Source organism: Carcharodon carcharias, chromosome 20 (assembly GCF_017639515.1).
Source record: "Carcharodon carcharias isolate sCarCar2 chromosome 20, sCarCar2.pri, whole genome shotgun sequence".
In the NCBI taxonomy this organism is placed as follows: domain Eukaryota; kingdom Metazoa; phylum Chordata; class Chondrichthyes; order Lamniformes; family Lamnidae; genus Carcharodon; species Carcharodon carcharias.
The window spans coordinates 106,537,850-106,559,059 of NC_054486.1; the positions used below are offsets into that span (position 1 = coordinate 106,537,850).

The window sequence follows — 21,210 nt, forward strand, 5'->3', positions numbered from 1 at the left end:
AGTATAACAGAGTGTACAAACATAAAAAAAAACAGCAAATAGGATCAAAGGGGGAAAAATGGTAAAAAGGCAAAACTAATGGCTCTTTACCTAAATGCACATAGTATTTGGAACAAAATAAATGAATTAACGGCACAAATAGAGGTTAATGGGTATGATCTTATAGCCATTACGGAGATGTGGTTACAAGGAGATCAAAGCTGGGAACTAAATGTTCTGGGGTATGTAACTTTTCGAAAGGACAGCAGAAAGGAAAGGGGTGGGGTAGCTTTGTTAGTATGAGATAGAATAAGTATGATAGCAAGAAAGGATCTTGTATCATGGCATGTAGAATCCATATGGGTGGAGGTAAGAAATAACAAGGAGAAAATGACACTAGTGGGAGTAGTCTATATGCACCGACAGTAGCTATACTGTAGGACAGAGAATAAATCACGAGATAACGAGGGTGTGTAAAAAAGGCAGCAAATTATTCGTGGGTGACTTTAATCTTCATGTAGATTGGGAAAACCAAATTGGCAGAGGTAGCCACAAGCAAGAATGCATTGAGTGTATTAGGGACAGTTTCCTAGAATAATATGTTGTGGATCCAACCAGGGATAAGGCTATTTTGGATCTGGTAATGTGTAATGGGGCAGGTTTAATAAATGATCTCAGAGCAAAAGATACTTTAGGAAACAGTGGCCATAATATGGTAGAATTTAGCATTCAGTTTGAGATTGAGAAACTTGGGTCGGAAACAACTGTACTAAACCTAAATAAGAGTAATTACAAAGGAATGGGGGCAGAATTGGCTTGAGTGGACTGGGATAGGATTTTAGTAGAAAAAAACGGCTGTTGAACAATGGCAGCCATTTAAGAAAATAGTTCATGACTCACAACAAAGATATATCCCAGAAGGATTCAAGGAAGGGGATAAACCAACCATGAGTAACCAAGACAGTTAAGGATAGTATCAAATTAAAGGAAAAGACATACAATGTGGCAAAGATTAATGGTAAGACAGAGGATTGGGAAAGTTTCAAAAACCAACAAACGATGACCAAAAAATAATAAAGAGGGAGAAAATAAACATTGAGGGTAAACTAGCAACTAATGTAAAAACGGACACTAAGACCTTCTTTAAACATATAAAAAGGAAGAGAGAGACCAAAGTGAACATCGGTCCCTTAGAAAATGAGGCTGGGGAAATAATAATAGGGAACCAGGAAATGGCAGAGGAGTTGAATAAATACTTTGCTTCATTCTTCACGGTAAAAGACACTAATAGCATTCCGAAAATACTAAATAATCAAGGGGGAAAAGAGGGAGAGGAATTAAATACAATAACTATCACTAGAGAAAAAGTATTAGGGAACTAACAGGGATAAAGGCCAATAAGTTCCCAGAAACTGATGGGTTGCATCCTAGGATATTAAAGGAAGTAGTAACAGAGAAATTGGATGCATTGGTAGTAATCTTCCAAGAACCCTTAGATTCTGGATAAGTCTCAGATGATTGGAAAACTGCCAATGTAACATCCTTATTCAAAAAGGGAGGGAGACAAAAAACAGATAACTATAGACATCTGTCATTGGGAAAATGTAATAGCAGAGCATTTAGAATTTCATAATTTAATCAAGCAGAGTCAGAATGTACAATCGTCAAATTTGCAGATGATACAAAAACAGGTGGGAAGGCAACTGGTGAGGATGACACAAGGAGTCTACAGAGGGATATAGGCAGGTTAAGTGAGTGGGCAAAAAGGTGGAATACAATGTGGGAAAATGTGAGATCATGCACTTTGGCACGAAGAATAGAGAAGCTGAATATTATTTAAATGGAGAAATGCAGAAGACTGCAGTACAGAGGGATTTGGGGGTCCTTGTGCATGAATCCTAAAAAGTCAACATACAAGTTCAACAGGTAATAGGGAAGGCAAGTGGAACGATGGCCTTTATTTCAAAGGGAATGGAGTATAAAAATAGGGAAGTCTTGCTGAAACTATGCAAGGCACTAGTTAGACCACACCTAGAATACTGCGAACAGTTTTGGTCCCCTTATCTAAAGAAAGATATACTGGCATTGGAGGCAGTCCAGAGAAGGTTCACTAGGTTGATTGTGGGTATGGAGGGATTTTCTTTTGAGGAGAGGTTGAGCGGTTGGGCCTGTACTCATTGGAGTTTAGAAGAATGAGAGGTGACCTTATTGAAACATATAATATTCTTAGGGGGCTTGGCAAGGTAGATGCTGAGAGATTGTTTCCCCTTGTGGGAGAGTCTAGGACCAGAGGGCATAATCTCAGAGTAAGGAGGTGCCCATTTAAAATAGAGGTGGGGAGGAATTTCTTCTCACAGAGGGTAGTGAATCTGTGGAATTCTTTACCGCAGTGGGCTGTAGAGGCTGGGTTGTTAAGTATATCCAAGGCTGAGATAGACAGATTTTTAATCAGTAAGGGAATCAAGGTTTATGGGGAAAAGTCAGGAAAGTGGATTTGAGGGTTCTCAGATCAGCCACGATCTCATTGAATGGCAGAGCAGACTCAATGGGCTGAATGGCCTACTTCTGCTCCTATGTCTTATGGTCTTAGAAAAGAGCCCCAGCCTGTTCAATCCTTCCTGATGGGTAGAAATCTCTTCACAATTGATCAGATTACATTGATTAGACATGAGCAAATCAGTTTGCCTCAGCACCAAAAGTCCTTCGATCATTCCTTCCCAACTCCCTCACCCTAGCGTATCTCCCAGAAAGTTTCCTGATCAGAATTTCCACCCCATGGATAAACTGCATGACTCACTGCTCAAAGTGAAGTATTGTTTGTGTTTGATGCTTTTAGGCACGTAAACCAAGTCAAACTTTATTCAAAATACATTTGACAAACTTTATTTAATGTTGAAGTGACAAAGTTATTACAATTTAATTAAACATAAGTACATTTCATATTGATAAAGCGTGGTACAGAAATAAAACCTTTAAATAGAGTACCCACAAAAATAAACTGTTTATTAAAAATGCCAGCATAAAAGACTTAATCAAATTGGCCTACATCATTCCGCTTTCAGATTCTTTAGACTTCAGTTGGTCCTAATCCTGAGCCCGCCCAGGAGGTATAAGTCAGAGGAGTTTGGGGTGATAATTGGTCATTTATTTTGCCTCCCCCTGCGTTGGAGTGCATGGTCAGCACTCGGCAACCGCCCCCTGATCAGCAGGACAGCAAATTCTCATCCTGTAGCTCACTGCTGTTTGTGGGAGCTTGCTGTGCACAAAGTGACTTCCATGTTTCTCTACATCACAGCAAGGCCTGGATTTTCAAAAAGTACATCATTGGCTGTGGAGCACTTTGGGAAGTTGTGAAAGGTGCTACAGAAATTCAAGTTCTCTCTTTGTAGCAGCAGCCATTGACTGCATTGTGTCAGCCTACCCTCAGTCAGTAGCTCTCTCTCCCCTCTGAGTCAGAAGGTTGTGGATTCAAGTTTCAAGTCTTACTCCAGAGACTTGAGCACAAAATATAGGCTGACACTTCCAGAGGGAACTGTCATCTTCCTGATGTTGTGAAAGGAGTGATATAAACCAAGTCATCACTGTCTTTGATATGGTCTTGGTAACAAGCCTGAAGTTCTTGTGTGTAAACTGTGAAGAACCAGGGGGAGGTCAAAACGAATGGACAGTTTCCAATGATGATATTGTCGAAACATTTTGATACACTGAGTTTGTTAGAAACGTTCTTGGCAGGTTTTACTGCCTATGGAATTTTTGACATTCCCAAACCTATTACTCAATGTGTGTAAGATCCTGAGGCTCAGCGGAGACTTTGAGAATAACTTTCTAATTATCTGGAAAGGAACATTGTAAGGGAGGGTGGAATGTGACTCAGGATAAGGCAGAAATTTCTACATCAGTAATTGTTTGATTGGCTGTCAGTAAATTCCGATCGATAATGTGGGAGGAAATTCTGAAGCAACTGAGAATCGCTGGCTAAATCGGAGGAACTCTGCAGATTTTTCAGGGGTAGGTCGTGTTAAATCAATGTTGCGAAATGATGGAATTGAAGAAATAGGAGAGAGGATGGTCTAAGTGAATGAGATTTCTATGGAGTTTCAAAAAGCATTGATACGTAAACCTAACAACCTCTTGGAAGCCAGCACCTGCGTAACACAAGAACTAGCATCTTACTTTTTTTTATTTGCTCACAGTCTGTGGATTTCACAGGCAAGGGCAGCATTTTTTGCCCATCCCTAATTGCCCTTGAATGGATTGACTTGCTGGGCTATTTCAGAGGGCAGCTGAAGAGTCAACATAGGCCAGACCAGATAAGGATGACAAGTTTCCTTCCCTTTAGGGCACTCATGAATCAGGGCTCATGGGTTATAACTATTGGATATAGTTTCACGGCCATAATTACTAAGACCAGTTTTTAATTCCGTTCATTGAACTTAAGTTCCACCCACTGCTGCGGTGGGATGTGAACCCATGACCCCAAAGCCCCAAAGCATTAGCCTGGGCCTCTGGAGTGCTAAGCCAGTGACATCACTACTACACCACCACCTCCCCCTTAGCAACTGACCTTCTGAGCTGTGTCATTAACTTGAGACTTGGGCTGGAATTTTCTGGCCCAATTATAGCGGGGGCGGGGCTATAAAATGCAGCATTCCATTCTAAACTCCATCGACTTCAGCAGGAACGTGAAATCCCGCTGCCGTGGAATTCCACCCTTGAACCCTGTTTCTCTCTCCACAGATGCTGCCTGAGCTGCTGAGTATTTTCCAGCACTTTTCATTTGAATTTCTGATCTCCAGCGCCTGCGGGTGATGTGCATTGGCTCCTGAGCTGTGTCCTTCAGAGTCTCCAGTTCAGATGAAGGGTCGCAGCTTAAATGTTAACCTGTCATTTCTCTTTCAGATTTTGGCTGACCAGCGCTTCATGCCCAGCATTCTCTGTGTTCATTTCATTGAATTTTACAGCAAAGGAACTGGCCATTCAGCCCAACAGGTCTGTGCTCTGTTTACGCTCCACATGGACCTCCTTCACTCATATAAGTTTCCTGTGTCTGTAATAAATGTGACATGCGTCAATCTAATTGCAGTGGGCATTAGCGCACACAGTGCAGAATTGGCAATTTCGTTCGCAATAGGGAACAAAATGACCACTGCGCCTAGTTGTGAAACGTGCAGAGATTGGGGCTAAGGCACATCATTGGGGCAGAATAGAGAAAGCTTTGTGCTTCACCTAAGTGTGCTCAAAGAGCTTAATGCAAATATTGGTTGCTCCCCACAGGAAATGTCCCATCATCCTGAATCTTTAACCCAACCCTGATCCTTATAGAGGCTCCAGTGCAAGCCCAACTCGCACCAGGAACTCTGGAAGTAATTTTAACTTAATTGGCCTAGTCAGATTAGAATGGAATTGGAAGGGATGGGATGGGTTGAAATAGTTTGGGGTCGGAGGCCTATTTTATTCCCCGCCCAACTCTGGGAATTTTACTTCAATGGGTTGGGATATAAAATGGGCAGCAGATCTGATCTCATCAATTTGCTGCTAACCAGTTAGGTTAAAAATACGCCTCTAATTCAATTCCAAATCACTCCTGAAGCTCTGATCTTCTCCTGGTCCTTATCTGAAACTCTAAAGTGCTCCAGTGCCTAATGGCAGCTCTAATCCAATCTCAATGCCAATCCGATCCTACTGTCTATGGAAGAATGAATCCAATCCTGATCCTTCCTGGAAACTCTAATATAACCCTAATATCCCTCACAAGAACACAAAAATTCGGAGCAAGGGTAAGCCATTCGGCCCCTCAAGCCTGCTCCACAATTCGATAAAATCGTGGCTGATCTGACTGCGGCCTCAACTTCACTTTCCTGCCTGCCCCGAATCTTGGGAGCTCTATTTCAATTATAATCATCCGATAACCCAGATCCAGCCAGAAAACTCGACTCCATTCTTAATTCTGACTCAGAGTTCTAACCTTACCTGAGAAAAGGGAGCAGTGGCTGGCTGAGGTGGGGTATAAACATATGTAATATCAGGGGAGGGTTTTGAAGCTTTGGTTAATTACATCATACATTCAAAATTAAAATCAGAGAACATCTTGGAAAAATACTTTGAATAGAGGGAAGTTTTTTTCATCCTTTTTAAAGTAGCAAGTTGATACCAACAGGTAACAGCAGTGGAGATAATCTGTTCTTTCATGATATTGGCCAAGACACCAGCAAGAACTTTGACTAGTGCCATGGGATCTTTTATGCCCACCTAAGAGAGAAGACGGGGGCTTAGTTTAACTTCTTACTCAAAATATGGCACCTCAGAGTGCAGCGGTCTCTCAATGCTGCACTGTGACTATCAGCCTGGATAATGTTACAATTGCTACAATGGGACTTGAACCTTCTGACTCAAGAGATGAAAGAGAGCTACCCAATGCACCAAGGCTGCCAACCGTTGATATGGTCCCGTGGGCTAATTTGCAATCCTCTAGATTTCTGGGGTGCTAATTGGTGAAGATTTATTTCCCTCCTTCTGTTTGCGGTTCACGAGAGGCTCCAGGAGCTGCCTCAGGATCCCATGTGTGCTCTCGGACACAAAGCAGTAGAGAATGGGGTCAGCCACACAATTCAAACTGGTCAACAGCAGCCCAATGTGGTAATAATGGAATGAGCTCCTGGCAAAGTTGCAAGTGTCCTCAGATAGAGTTCTGATCAGCAGCATGATGTGATAAGGGGCAAAACAAATGCAACAAATGACTATGGCACTTAACACTAACTTTTTGATCCTTAACTTTTGACTCTGTTGAATGCCTTGACTCTCCCGGATAGATATCAACACCTTACGATAGGAAAAAGCCAACAGAACAATGGGGAAAAGGAAACCGACAGAGAGACGATAATAATTTATTCTCCTTTGCCAAGACTGCAGTGGATAATGCTCAAAACAGAGTAAGTGATTGTTTCGATCTTTCACTGTCCCGTGGTGGGTGAAAATGAAAAGACTGGTTCCAATTTCTTTGATCCAGATGAGAGTGCTAACCAAGAGCACAGCTTTCAAAGTTCGGAAGGTGTGGAATCTTAAAGGATGGACCAGTGCTAAGTAGCGATCTATGGAAATGCAACAGAGGAATGCGATGCTCACGTATATATTCTCATAGAGGACAATCCCAGTAAACCTGCACAGCAACTCACCATTCACCCAATTATCCTTCATCAATAAGTATTGGATCCACAAGGGAAAACAGGCGAGGTGTAACAGGTCTGAGATGGTCAGATTACAGAGATAGATTCCCAGCTCGTTCCTCTGTCTGATCTGCAGGTAGCTGTGATACAGGGACAGGAGATTAGTCGGGAGGCCGATGACGAAGACAGCAATGTAGACCGTGGGAAACAGGGTCTGGTGGATACTGTAATCTAAAGTACAATTGGTGCAATCATCTTTGTCGCATGCTGATTGATTGGCCATCTCCACAGTTGACATGAAGGGAATGCTCTGTGAATTGTTTCACCTCACTGCGCTCTTCAAGTCCACCACGAAATCAAACCAGGAGATTTTCCTAAGGTTGGGGTGAGGATCGGGGTGGCATAAAAACAAAGAACAGGTTATGAAGCAAAACAATTGATGAACCCATGTTCTGTGTAGATATAGGAGTAAAACTTAACTTCAGATAGAGCTGCTTAGGAGCAGGAGGAAGCCATTCAGCCCCTTGAACCTGTTCTGCTATTGAATTAGATCACATTTGATCTGTACCTTAAGTCCATCTACCCGCTTCCATCTATGCCTTAAGATCATTGCCAAACAAAAATTTATCAATCTCAGTTTCGAAATTTTCAATTGCGCTGCTCCAGCCTCGCCAGTATTTTTGTGGGAAGAACTTCCAGGCCTTCCTCTTTTCGTGAAGAAGTGCTTCCTGACATTGCCCCTGAACTCTAATTTTAAGGTGAAGCCCCTTTTTTGTTTTGGGCTTGCCCCATCAGAGGAAACAGTTTCTCTCCATCTATCCTATTGATTCCTTTAATCAATTTATAATTGTGCATACCTGAAACATGCTGAAAAGAGAGACATCTTTCTGTCTTACACTCATCAGGACAAACACAAGAATGGCAAATTTCAAACAATCACAACAATCTATACCACGAGAGAAAAGGTTGCTTATTGGTTGGCAAGTTGACTCTGATTGGCTGAGGTGTTGCCATGGAGAAAGCAATGGGGAACTCTAGGCTCCCCAAACTCCTGGGTAAGACTTGAATATATTTCTTTTGTTTGCATAGAATGGGTCCCTGGTTATGAATTCCATTGTACACCCATCTCCATTGTACACCCATCTCCATTGTACACCCATCTCCAATGTACACCCATCTCCAATGTACACCCATCTCCATTGTACACCCATCTCCATTATACACTCTGGCCCATTATACACACTGTCCCCATTTTACACCACATCCCCAATCTACACTCCAGCCCATTATATACAGCCTCCCTATTATACAGCCATCCCCATTACACACCCCACCCCCATCATACACTCCGTCCCCATGATGTACCCAGTCTCCGTTATACTCCCCATCCCCGTTATACACCCCATCCCCATTATCCACTCCAGCCCCAATATACACCCCATCCCCATTATACACCCTGTCCCCATGATACAACTGATTCAGTATACGTCCAAGCATTACATACCCCGTCCCAATTTTAATGATGAGAGTGATTAAGGACAATGGGGTGAGGTGAATCCATTCCCCCAGCTTTAGCGCCCCTAAACACACACACACACACACAAACCCTCCCAACCACAGACTGATATGTTCGGACAGTCCTTGTAATATCCCTCCTTTACATAGTTCTTCCAGGTATCTTTTGTTTTTGTTCTAGATTTCCAGCATCTGCAGTATTTTGCTCTTATCTTATAATATCCCTCCTTTACACATCATCTTTTGTCCATTGACCTTTGCACATCTAAGCACACGTGCTGCTTTTACTGAATCTCACCAGAGGTTTAATTTACGAGTCACACCTTTGTTGATATTTGGTAATCATTTTTTTTCCTGTTTCTCGAGTCTCTGAGGTACAAGACTTATTTTAGCTGTAATTGGTGAATTGCACGCCATCTCTGAGGCCTCACTTTCTTGTCTCATTCTGCAAGGAATGAGATTTGTAACGGGATCCAGGAATCTGGTTAACCAGCCGTGTGAACTCGGAGATATAAAGCAGTACAAGATGGGATCAGCCACACAGTTTAAACTCGTCAACAGAAGCCCAAAATGGTAAAGCTCAAAAACATTGTCAGCAAATTTACATTCATACTCGAATATTGTTCGAATCATCAGGAAAATGTGATAAGGGACAAAACAAGCCAGGAAAATGATGATTGTCCCAGAGACCAATTTTTTTATTCTTAATTTCCGCTCCCTTTCAAGTCCGTGGCTTTTATGGACAACCACCAGCACTTTATAGTAAGAGTAGATTAATAAAATCAAAGGGAGGAAGAACCCAATAGAGAGCTTGTAAATATTTAAATATCTGTCCTCCGACTGCATAGGATATTGTTCAAAACACAAGGTGTCATTCTCATTGTCTTTACTGAGAACCTGGGAGTGTATGTAAAAGCCGCAGACAGGAATCTCCTTGATCCAGATGAGAACACTGATGAACACTGCAGCCTTCCTGGTGTGTAAGAATTCAAATCTCAGAGGGTAGGCCACAGCGAGGAAGCGATTAATGGAGATGAAGCAGAGGAAGCCAATGCTGATGTAGATATTCTGGTAGAGGAACAAACCACTGAGTATGCAGAGTGCCCGGGAGAGGACCCAATCATCGTGCTGCAGCATATACTGAACCCAGAAGGGCAAGGAAATGAGATACAACAGGTCTGAGATGGTCAGATTACAGAGATAGATTCCCAGCTCGTTCCTCTGTCTGATCTGCAGGTAGCTGTGATACAGGGACAGGAGATTAGTCGGGAGTCCGATGATGAAGACAGCAATGTAGACCGTGGGAAACAGGATTTGGTGGATAGTGTGGTCGACAGAACAGTTGGACATCGTTCAACACAATACTGGAACTTTTTCTAAAATAAACTTGTTTTCGTACTGGTTCCCTGCAATAGTCTCGTTTTTGGTATCAAACTTGTCCTGATAATTCCTTCTTTAATTCTTCTTTCTTGGAAGTCGTCAGGCTAGAGGGCAAAAACAAAAACAGCAAAACTGTGAAACAACCTCGTAATTTACAGTTATCGTGACTTATCATTCATTAAATCAATTAGCTCTCCTACGTCGCGGCATTGTGTTAACAGGATTCATATTGGAGAAGAGACATTACACAGCATTGTCTCTGCTTTTTATCAATACTCTTATGGTTATCGATGCATTGAAACGCCCTTTACTGGTGATTCTATTCAACCTGACAACAAGGATGCAGAATGCAGTAGATCTTTCATTTTTATTCTGTAAGTTAAGACAACCTTGGGGGGGGGAATTTTACACCCCCAAACCCAGCGTATCTGAAGGTGAGGGTGGGCACATGAAATAAAGAGGGTGACCGTCTCTGCTACCTCTTTGACCGCTCCCACCCTGCCCTGCGTATTAGGGGGCCGGGTAAGGAGGCAGACAGCCCACTTGCCCGTGGGCCACCTCTGCAGCAATTTTTCGGTCTGCAGGTGAAAGGCAGAAGGAAGGCAACCAGCTCAGCAACTTTCACTGCATGTGGCAAGGAGAGGGGCTACCTCCTTTTGGAGAGTCCTGTGTGCCTATCAGGGGTATCCCACATCCCCCACACAACTCCCCGCCACCACCCCCCCAACCCTCGGCCCATGATGGTACCCCCACCTTTCCCCTCGTCCTCTGGTCTCTCTAACACTCTCCTCTAACCCCCTCCACTGGCTGGCATCTCCCAGCTGTGCCCGCCCAAAATCCCTGGTCCGGTATTCATCTTCTCTTCTTCGTGGATACTGGTTGCACTCCCAGCAATGGCCACTACTCTCCTCTGGCGCTGCTGGGACTACAGAGCTGCCAGCCAGTCAGATTGGCCGACAGTTCTCTTTGGTGGAACACCACCCCCCACCCTGTAAAATCCACCTCCTGGGTTCTGTAATGTATCGTAATAATGCAATCCTTCTATTGTTTTATTCCTTACTTTTACTTTAATGATTGTCTATAACTATATTATGAGTTTTGGTTACCACGAACATACAAACATATGAAACAGGAGCAAGAGTAGGCCATTCGGCCCCTTGATTCTGCTCCGCCATTCATGGCTCATATGTTTGTGTTTCCATTTCCACATTCCCACCTACCCCCGATACCCTTCGATTCCCTTGCCTAACAAGAATCTACCTCCACCTTAAAAATATTCAGCGACCCCGCTTCCAAAGGTAGAGAGTTCCAAAGTCGCACAAACCTCAGAGACAAAATTCTCCTCACCTCTGTCCCAAAAAGGGCAACCCCTAATTTTAAAACAGTGCCCCCTGGACTCACCCACAAGGGGAAACATCCACTTGGTCAAAACAATTCAGGATTTTATTTACTTCAACCAAGTCACCCCTCACCCTTCTGAACTCCAGTGGAAACTTGTTTTATTCGTAGCGTCATCACAATTCAGCACCTGCCACCATGTTGAATTTCCAATAAGCTGATCATCTATCATTTAGACTTTAAATATGATGTGGATTCTCTTGTTTCTCCCCAGGTCCAATTCATATTGAAAGCAAGACACATTGCAGCATTTTCTAGTCTAACTCATTCATTCCCTGGAGATCAAACTCTCTTCCTTTTCTCAGTCCTACCATCATTCAACAACGCATAGGCCCTCAAAACCCAACCAATTATCAACAAACTACTCATTCTTGATTAGCCCGATTCACTGTCTCTTACACTACTGGGTACAGAGATATCAGAGCTAGGAGTCACACATTGGTAAAACAGTCAGGCCAGGTGTCAGCCTTATTTATATATAGCACATTTATTCCAAGACTCTAGCACCTTCTAACTTTCAACGATAACATCTCAATTGTACCTCAATTGTCACTGTGTTGAAATCATCACATTCATATAAATGAATAGCACAGAGGGAGGCCATTCTGCCCATCATGCAGTTGGGTCTTTGGGAGAGCTATACAAATAGTCCCACTCCTACCCTATAGCCCTGCAAATTTCCCCCTTCAATTATTTATACAACTGTCTTTTGAGAGGAGCTATTGAATCTGCTTCCACTGACCTTTCAGGCAGCGCATTCCAGATCATCATAATACGCTGCATTAAAAAGTAATCTTGTCTCTTTTGCCAATTATCTTAACTCATTTTCCTCTAGTTACAGACCCTACTACTGTTGTGATATTGCTTTATGTATGTAATGTAATGAAGTGTTCTGATTAGCATAACACTGAATATGTACAAAGTCAACCGCATCATCACTACAGGAAGTGATGCAAGGTAACATGTGACACAGCAGTTGGAAGGGTCTTGATCCCCTGGTAGCATATATATGTAGAGTTCTCCTCTAACCACTTATCTGGTCTGTTGCTCAACAAGAAAGAACCCAGGCATTTGTTACCATTCATCAAGATGTGATTGATAAGTTGTGTTAGAGGCTAATAACAGAACAACTGCCATTAGAAACAATCTCTCCTCACTTAGTCTAGCAACACCCTTCATTATGTTGAACATATGCATCAAGGCCAGCATTTACTATCCCTAATTGCCCTTGAGAAGGTAGTGGTAAGCCACCTTCTTAAACCTTAATATCTTTTACATCCACCTGAGAGAACAGGCAGGGTCTCAGTTTGACATCTCATCCAAAAGACAGCACCTCTGACAGTACAGCACTCCTTCAGTACTGCACCAGCATATCAGCCTAGGTTGTTGTGCTCAAGTCCTGGAATGGGACTTGAAACCCACAACCTTCTGACTGAGAGGTAAGAGTGGTGAGCTACCAACTGAGTTAGAGTCAGCACATATCTAAAAAAGCCACCAGAGAAGCTGGGGGAGTTTCAGTTTAATGTCTCATCTGAGAGATGACACCTCCAACAATGCAGCACTCCCTCAGTACTGGAGTGGAGAGGCAGCCTGGATCTTATGCTCAGGTCTTGTACTGATGGAGTGATGCAATTCTGGGAGGTGTCAAGGTCTCAGTTGCCTATTTAGGTAAAAATAAAAGATTCCAGCATTATTCAAGCATTAAGCAGCAGAGTTCTTTCCAGTCAATAACACTCCCTTAACCAAAAACCAGCAAAAGCTGGCTATTGATCTTCTCTGTTTCTTGTGGGAACTTCCAGCATACTCTGGTACAGTTTTCTATCTCTCCCAGTCCTCTCAAACCAGCATTGCCACTGCCTTATCTTCTGTTTATATTTAATGTCTATCCTTTCCCAGGTTTCTGTTGAAGCTATTAAGTACAGAGCTTCCTGTAAAATAATTGCTTCCAGTTCCCTTGGCTTATTTCCCAAACTCTGTGCCTTACAGTTCATGCATGTTAATCTGTCACTTTGAGCATTATTACTTTTCTCATGATTTTCTTTAAACTACTGCCACCAGTTTCACGCCATCGAAGAGAATCATAATCGTTGAATGGTTAAAGCACAGAAGAAGCTCATTCAGCCCATCAAGTCTATATTGGCTCTCTATGAGACCAGTTAAACTCGCACCACTCCTTGTTGTTAGAATAATATCTTTCAGGACAATATTTTCTTTTAAAATATGGAAAGACACTGTATTATCTGGACGCTTGGAAGCTGACCTGGATTTTTTTTTAAAGGGTCTTAAGCTCACCCTTGGATTGGGAACGAGCATGCCAAGGAACCATCTGACCAGGATGGTATTTAATGGGGGAAGAGCTATTTGCTTGTTTGCACACCAATTATTTTAACTGATGGAAAAAAACTGGATTAAAGGCAAAGGCTACAGATTTACTGGAAATCACATGACAGGGATGAGCTTTTAAGTTTTGAACTTATATTTTTAACTCAGTTGGGAATGAACTGAGAAAGGGAAAAGCTGCCCAGCTTGCAGTCTCCTTGCCATGCCTGAAATCATGTGATGGTCAGTATCCAGCTACGAACCTCATCTCAGTGGAACTTGTCTGCCTTTGGAAACCCGAGAGGCTGAGACAAGAAGGATTGATCCAGCCATATCCTTCTCCATGCCCAAGCTCCATTGGTGAGAACATCCAGACATCTACTGGGACCAATGGCCCATCTTCACACAAGGGAGCTTCAGATTGACGGTGTCGAAACCCTGAAAATATTATCCTTTATCTTATAAAGTCTATCCTCCAAAGCCCATCTCTGCAGGGACTCTATCTGTTTGTCCTTTCTTTGTTTGTTTGTGTATGTGTATGCGTGTGTGCAGGGGTATTTTTAATGGGGATAGATTCCAGATGATCATTTTAAAAAGGGATAGATTCCAGATTACAATTGTGTTAAACAGTTCTTGCAACTTGTTTTTAAAAAGAATGTTTGCTTTATAATAAACCAATCATTCTGAGTTTTTTGAAAGAAACCTGGTTAAAGTATGATTTATTCTGGCTCTAACAATAGTGAAGATGAATAATTGGCCATTTTGGTGAGTGAATTAAACTTTTAAACTAATGGTGTGACCTGTGGAGTAGCCAAATAATCTACACACTACTCACATCCTGGTTGCAACACTATTTATATTGAATCCATCTGAATTACATTACTCTGCTCCATATCCCTTTCAAGGTTACTATGAGCAATGAAAATGGAGAAGAATTACATAGAATTTACAGTCCAACCAGAGTTGAAGTCCAAGATTAGCCATGACTGTATTGAATGACAAAGCATCCTTGATGTAGTCTACTCCTGTTCCTGTTTCTTGTGTTCCTGTGTTAACTGGTCTGTGCTAGTGCGTACACCCCACAGGAGCCTCTGTCTCTCTTCCCCATCTCACTCCATCAACATTACCTTCTATTCCTTGCTCCTTCAAGCAGTTATCTAGCTTCCTCTTAAATGGATCTATGCGATTCACATCAACCGATCCAAGTGGTTGCAAATGTCACCACAGCAGCTCAGGAAATTTAAATTAAATGAATTAAATAAATCTGGGATAAGGAGCTAGTAGAGGAGCTCTTGTGGAGCAGTGGGTAGTGTCCCTGCCTCTGAGACAGAAGCTCAAGTCTCACTGCAGGACTTGACAGCCAAGTGAAAGTTCATAACACAGCTAAAGAGATAAGAATCAACCTGAAAATCCTTCCAACACACACTAGTGGCAGGCAGTAAGAGTGGGAGAGATTCCTGGTCAGCCATGCGTTTGGAAAGGATATTGGAGCCTCTCCCATGATTCCAGGCTACAACATGCACGTTAAAATGTATGTTGCCACAGTTTTGGGTGTTGCCTGGCTCGGTTGGCTAGAAGGGTGTGGATCAGATTGGTGCCTATAGCACAGGGTTCGATCCCTGTTCCAGCTGCAATGGATTCAGCACCTGCATCCTTGCTGAGGTTGTGGTGCTGTGATCTGGGCAGAGATGTGAAGAAAAAAGAGCTGGTTTTAGTAGCAACAACCACAAACCCATTGGGTTGTTGTAAAAACTCATCTGCTTCACTAATGCCCAGGCCCAGAGCAATGTGGTTAACTGCCCCCTAAAATAGCCTAGCAAGCCACACAGTTGTATCAAACAGCTACGGAAGTCTATAATTCACATGGGACTGCAGCTGTTTAAAAAATAGCAGCCACCTTTCTCAAGGGCAATTAGAGATGGGCACTAAATTCTGGCCTTGGCAGCGACACCAATATCCTGTGAATAAATAAAAGGAAAGTTCTAACCACCCATCAAAAAGGAATTCCCTCTGTTTTGCTCAGTTTCTTTCCTAATCAGGAAAGTTAACTAACCATTAACATGTCCTCCCCACCTCTCTCTCAGCCACTGACCGTCCTGCTACATTTCCAGTCCTTTCCACTATTACGTTCTTTCCGTTTACAATCAGCAGGCAGGATCTCAGTCAGCATTGACTTTAATCACACATTCCCTGATGCTGATTTCACACTTGTTAAACTGAGGGTTACTCTCCACACATGACAGAAAAACTGAATGCTGGCGATCTGCAGGTCAGGAAGTCTTGCATTTGTATGGCGCCTTTTACGACAGCAGGTTGGAAGAGTACTCACCGTTGTAACGTAGGAAAAGCAGCTGTCAATTTGCACACAGCAAGCTTCCACAAACAGCAATGAGATACTGACCAGATAATCTGTTTTTGTTCTGTTAATTGAAGGATAATTATTGGCCAGGACACCGCAGAGAACTCGCCTGCTCTTCTACCTTGAATTAGTGCCCGTGGAATCTTTTGTATCCACCTCAGAGGGCAGATGAAAAGTTAATTTAACTTTGCATGGAGGAGACCGTACCTCCGGCAATGCAATACTCCCTCAGTACGGAACCTGGAGAGTTGGGCCTGGGTTATGTGCTCAAATATCTGGAGAGGGTCTCGAACCCACAACCTTCCGTCACTGTGGCAAGGTGCTGCTGCCAGCTCAGTGGCTAGATGCACTGGCTGGTGAGGAACTGAGTCACAAAGACTAGGAGGAGGCAACTAGGTGCCCCCAATTATCCTCAATGCCAGTCAGAGCGAGGAACCATCTCCACACAATAAAAAAAATAACCAATCATTTATCTCTGTAGTTTGGCAGCTGCTATACATATCAACAACAAACTCCATCCAACTGAGTTTGTCCTGGTTCTCTGGGCTTTTCCGTGGATCTTTCACCCAAGTCACATCAGACGATTGGAGGGAATCCCGGGAATATTCAACCATTCCTCCCCTCCCTGCCGGGCCCAGTGCAATCTGGGGATAGAACCTGGGATAGCCGCTGTATGAACCTGCCGAGCAATGTTAAACTGCATGGCCGTGCCCTGTTAATGTGTGAACAGGACCAAGAATCTAGTTTACAGAGTGGGACTGCTTCCATCAGGTTTACCAACGAGAGGCCTGAAGACATCTCATTACTGGCAGCATCCCTTGTTATGATATATCCAGTGGGACAATACTGATTGCGCTCGCACGAGACACTATCAGCAATGGTCCGAGCCAACACCAACTTTTAAAAGAAACATCTAATGCTTTGTGTAACGAAAGACTGGAATTTTTGCCAGGTTTTTTGCATGTAAGTTACTCACAATAAACAAAGCTGCATCCTGGGGAGGTTTAATTACAAAGCTCTGCTGCTTACAGTTAGGATGGGCAATAGATTGACTGCCTAGGGATCTCAGTAACACACTGAGCTGAAGCATAATCATACCGAATCCCTTAGGCTCTTTAAATGACTACACATTTCCTCTGATGCTTTAACCATAAGGGAGTGTGGTTGGGTTTGGAAGTAATTTAGTTCAGTCTATAATATAATATAATAACTCCCTGGTGGCTTATTTAAAGAGAGATGCAGCCCAATGTGGTAACAGCCGAGGTCAACAGTTCCTTTTGCCAAGCTAAGACAAACCTTCACCTAAGGGGGGTATTGGAGGAGGATTAGGGAAAGGGGGGGGGGCGGTTTTGGGGAGTGAATTATTCTTTATAAACCGTTGCATTTTGGATTCTCCTCCTCACGATGAGTTTCACGGATGTTTTTTTCTCTGTCACCCAGCTGGCCACCCACTCCCTCTGGCAGGAGGAAGGGTTCATTTTGAGGTCTGTCCCTCAATAACAGAATGCCCTCCAGTTATATGCCTGGGCTGATCTCTTGCTGACTCTGGGCCAGTGCAATATTGAGCCAAAGGCTGACCCAGGTCAGGAAGGCTGGTTGATGGAGGTGGCGAGTTCAGGAACTACATTGTTTTGCTGCCTGGAATCCTAGCTTACACCAAGTCCCATTCACCCATTACCCTGGTGCTCGCTGATCTTTATTAGTTCCTGCTCTGGAAATACCTCTATCTCTAAACCTCATCATTGTTTTCAAATCCTCCCATGGACCTTTCCTCACTCCAGTTCTGTAACCACCCCCCCCCCCCCACCCCTACAACCCTTTCAGGTATCTTGACATATCTGCACTCCTCCAATTCTGGCCTCTTGTGCATCCCCAATTTTAATGTTCATCGCTCATCATTGGCAGCCATGCTTTCCACTGTCTGGGTCCTAAGCTCTGAAATTCCCTCCCTAAACACCTCTTCCTCACTCTCTCCCTCTCTCTCTCTCTCTCTCTTTTAAGATGCTCCTTAAAACCCTTCCTCTTTGACCAAGCATGGCCTAATATTTCCTTAAGCGGCTCAGTGTTACATTTTTAGCTCACTATTCTCCTTTGCCATGTTAAAGGTGCTATATAAATGCGAGTTCTTGTTGCGATGGAACCCAGAGCTGCAGTCCTGCTCCACAGAATGCTCACAAAAGTAATTTTTATTTTTAACCTCATCTTCACCATCACAATTTACCTTTCTCAATAGATCCTCCATAGGATCCTACTTCATAGGGCCCTGCTTTGCATGGATTTTAAAAAGACTCACATTTCTATAGCGCCTCTCACAAACACCAGACATCCCAATGGAGTCAATAGAGTAATTGGCCAGTTCTGCGCACAGCAACCTCCCAACAACAGCCATGAGCTAAACGATCAGATAATTTATTTAATCATATGTTTTTTTTCCCCCCAAACACACGGCAACGCTGACGCTGCAGCACTCCCTCGGTACTGGAATAGGCACGTCAGGCGTGCTCTCGAGTCTCTGAGTGGGATTTCCAACCCACAGCCTTCTGCCTTAGAGACGAGAAAGTGTAATTACTGAGCAACGGCCCACACCCACAATTAAAGCATTCTCTTAACACAGGTATGTAGAAGGTGCCTTTATTAGAAAGGGTCACTCCCTATCTGCACAACAGTCGAGGAGGTTAACGAGAAAAATATCGAATAAGCAAAAACCATCAGCCGTCAAGGTTTTTTTCCCCCCTGACACAGCAAGTGGACTCCGCCCGTCTCACAACCCAATTCTGCAGAAATGCTCTTCTGCAAAGGTTTCACTGTACATAACAAAAACAGAAAACGCTGGAAATACTCAGCAGGTCTGGCAGCGTCGGCGGAGCGAGAAACAGGCTTAGCGTTTCAGGGCATTGAGAGGCTGGGATCTGGAATGTGCTGCCTGAGGGTTTGGGGGGGGGTGGTGTGGGTGGGAGGCAGGTTCAATCCAGGCGTTCAAGGGGGTGGGGTGGGGGGAATTGAATTGTTACCTGAATGGGCAGGAAGGTGGCACTAGGTGAACTGCTCCTTCAGACAGGCAGCACAGACCCGACCGTTCGGCCCGTCGGGTCTGTGCTGGCTGTCTGCCTGTCTGAAGGAGCAATTCACCCAGTGCGGTAACCATTCTGTGACTCCGGGAGAGGTTCTGGTGAAAGACTTTGGGGCAGATGTTATTTCTCCCTCCACAGCGGCTGCCCGGCGACCCACTGAGCGTTTGAGCTGCTTTTTCTGCTCTGACTGCACATTTTCGGCAGTAACTTTTACGCTTTCCCACTGCAGGGATACAAGCCCAACCGGCCCCTCACTTGACGCAGCCACTCAAACACATCCGCAATGGCCCCTTTTCTCCCGATATAGTCAGCGCCCGCAACACGCTGCAGAAAGGAAAAAAAACAACCTGGTTCCTGGCAGGGGTAAAGCAAGACTCCAAAAATCTTCAAAAGGAACTATTCTCACTCACCAGCTACGCTGCTCAGATCAGACCAACGGCTACAGTGGCAGCACCAAGTGTGAAGCAGCAACAATCACAACCAAACAAGGAGACCCCTGTGTGATACAGACTAAAAAACTTTGACCAAAACTCCAGCGTTTCCGCTTTCACTCATATTCACCTCTTCACCAGCTCCTCGCACGTCACCCTGACCTTTCATTCCAATAGACAACTCTGTACAAATACAGAATTCTCCCACTCCATCCCAGATCATCCAACTCCTGTCTCCCCCACAGCAATCAGGGTGTATATTCTTTTCCTCTTTAACTGCCCCCACACACCCCAGACCCCCCACCCCCACCCCCCACACACACCCCACAGACACACACCCCCCCCCACACACACTTCCCCACACCCCCACACACACCCACACACACCCCTACACACACACCCCCATACCCCCCCACACACACACCCCACCATCCCCCCCACACACACACCCCACAAACACACATCCCCCACACACATACCTCCCCACACCCCCACACACACCCACACACATACCTCCCCACACCCCTACACACACACACACCCCACAGACACACACCCCCCACACACACACTTCCCCACAACCCCCACACACCCACACACACACCTCCCCACACCCCCACACCCCCCACACAACCACACACATACCTCCCCACACCCCTACGCACACACACACACACACCCCACAGACACACAACCCTCACACACACTTCCCCACACCCCCACACACACACCTCCCCACACCCCTACACACACACCCCCACACACACACCCCACAGGCACACACACCCCACACACACACACCCCTACACCCACACCCCCCCACACACACACACACCCCTACACCCACACCCCCCCCCACACACACACACCCCACACACACACCCACACCCCTACACACACACCCCCACACACACCCCCCACACAGACGCCGCCCCCCCCCCCCACACACACACACCTCCACACACACCCCCAACACCCAACTCCCCCCAACCCAAAACAAAACAGGAGAGAATTGAAGTCAAAGAGTTTACCTTACCTGAGATCCAGTTCCATTTCTCCTTCTGTTGACCGAGTTGTTGCAAACGAAATAAGAAATGGTCCTGATTACAAAACAGGATGAGAGATTTTACAGCGACCCCGGTGACTAGACAGCTGTCAGTGTTCTGTTTCTTCCGTGAATATTGTGAGCCAGACAATGAAAAGAAAACTTTGATTAAAGAAAAAAAAAACACGAGTTATAAACTGGAAGCGGTCAGTCTCGCTCTTTGTAACACCGGCAGCTTGTTCCAAGATCCACGGAAGCGAATGGAGGCGGCCGTTCGGGGGGGGGGGTGGGGGGCGGGATTCTCACCCGCAGGAGGAAAAGCCAGAGAGCAGGCAGACGCTCCTGGGCTCGGTAGATATAGTCGCCGGGGTGCGGGGGTGGTTTAACACAGATCCGGGGGGAGGAGGAGGAGGAGGAGGAGGAGGACGCTGCTTGGTGTCACGTCAATGTGCAAGCCGGCAGCAGAACAAACAGACAGGTCTCAGCTCCGAGAGCAGCAGTTCTGAGGCGGTTGATGACTAGCGATTCGAACAGGGTGGAGGGATATCCG

General features: G+C 44.6%; 2 protein-coding genes across 5 annotated transcripts; both read right to left on the reverse strand.

The window, feature by feature from the left end:
- Window positions 1–2,846: 2,846 nt before the first annotated feature.
- Window positions 2,847–7,440, reverse strand: LOC121292473 (ovarian cancer G-protein coupled receptor 1-like). The gene has a single exon (XM_041214453.1). It carries the CDS (start codon window positions 7,438–7,440, stop codon window positions 6,448–6,450), a length of 993 nt encoding a protein of 330 aa, XP_041070387.1. The 3' UTR covers window positions 2,847–6,447.
- On the reverse strand, window positions 7,384–20,916 carry LOC121292472 (ovarian cancer G-protein coupled receptor 1-like). Of its 4 annotated transcripts, none has more exons than XM_041214448.1 (3): window positions 20,652–20,916; window positions 8,981–10,141; window positions 7,384–7,516 (listed from the first exon to the last, which is right to left on the reverse strand). In XM_041214448.1, the coding sequence occupies exon 2, from the start codon at window positions 10,005–10,007 to the stop codon at window positions 9,000–9,002; it is 1,008 nt and encodes a 335-aa protein (XP_041070382.1). In that variant the 5' UTR covers window positions 10,008–10,141; window positions 20,652–20,916; the 3' UTR covers window positions 7,384–7,516; window positions 8,981–8,999. The 4 variants fall into 4 exon arrangements, with proteins under 4 accessions (XP_041070382.1, XP_041070385.1, XP_041070386.1 ...); XM_041214451.1 differs by having other exon boundaries at window positions 20,647–20,916; XM_041214452.1 differs by lacking the exon at window positions 20,652–20,916 and adding an exon at window positions 19,595–19,697.
- Between the last annotated feature and the right edge of the window lie 294 nt (window positions 20,917–21,210).

Bases quoted from the DNA above. Each gene is read 5' to 3' on its own strand.
- LOC121292473 (XM_041214453.1), bottom strand. From the start codon at position 7,440: ATGTCAACTGTGGAGATGGCCAATCAATCAGCATGCGACAAAGATGAT.
- LOC121292472 (XM_041214448.1), bottom strand. From the start codon at position 10,007: ATGTCCAACTGTTCTGTCGACCACACTATCCACCAAATCCTGTTTCCC.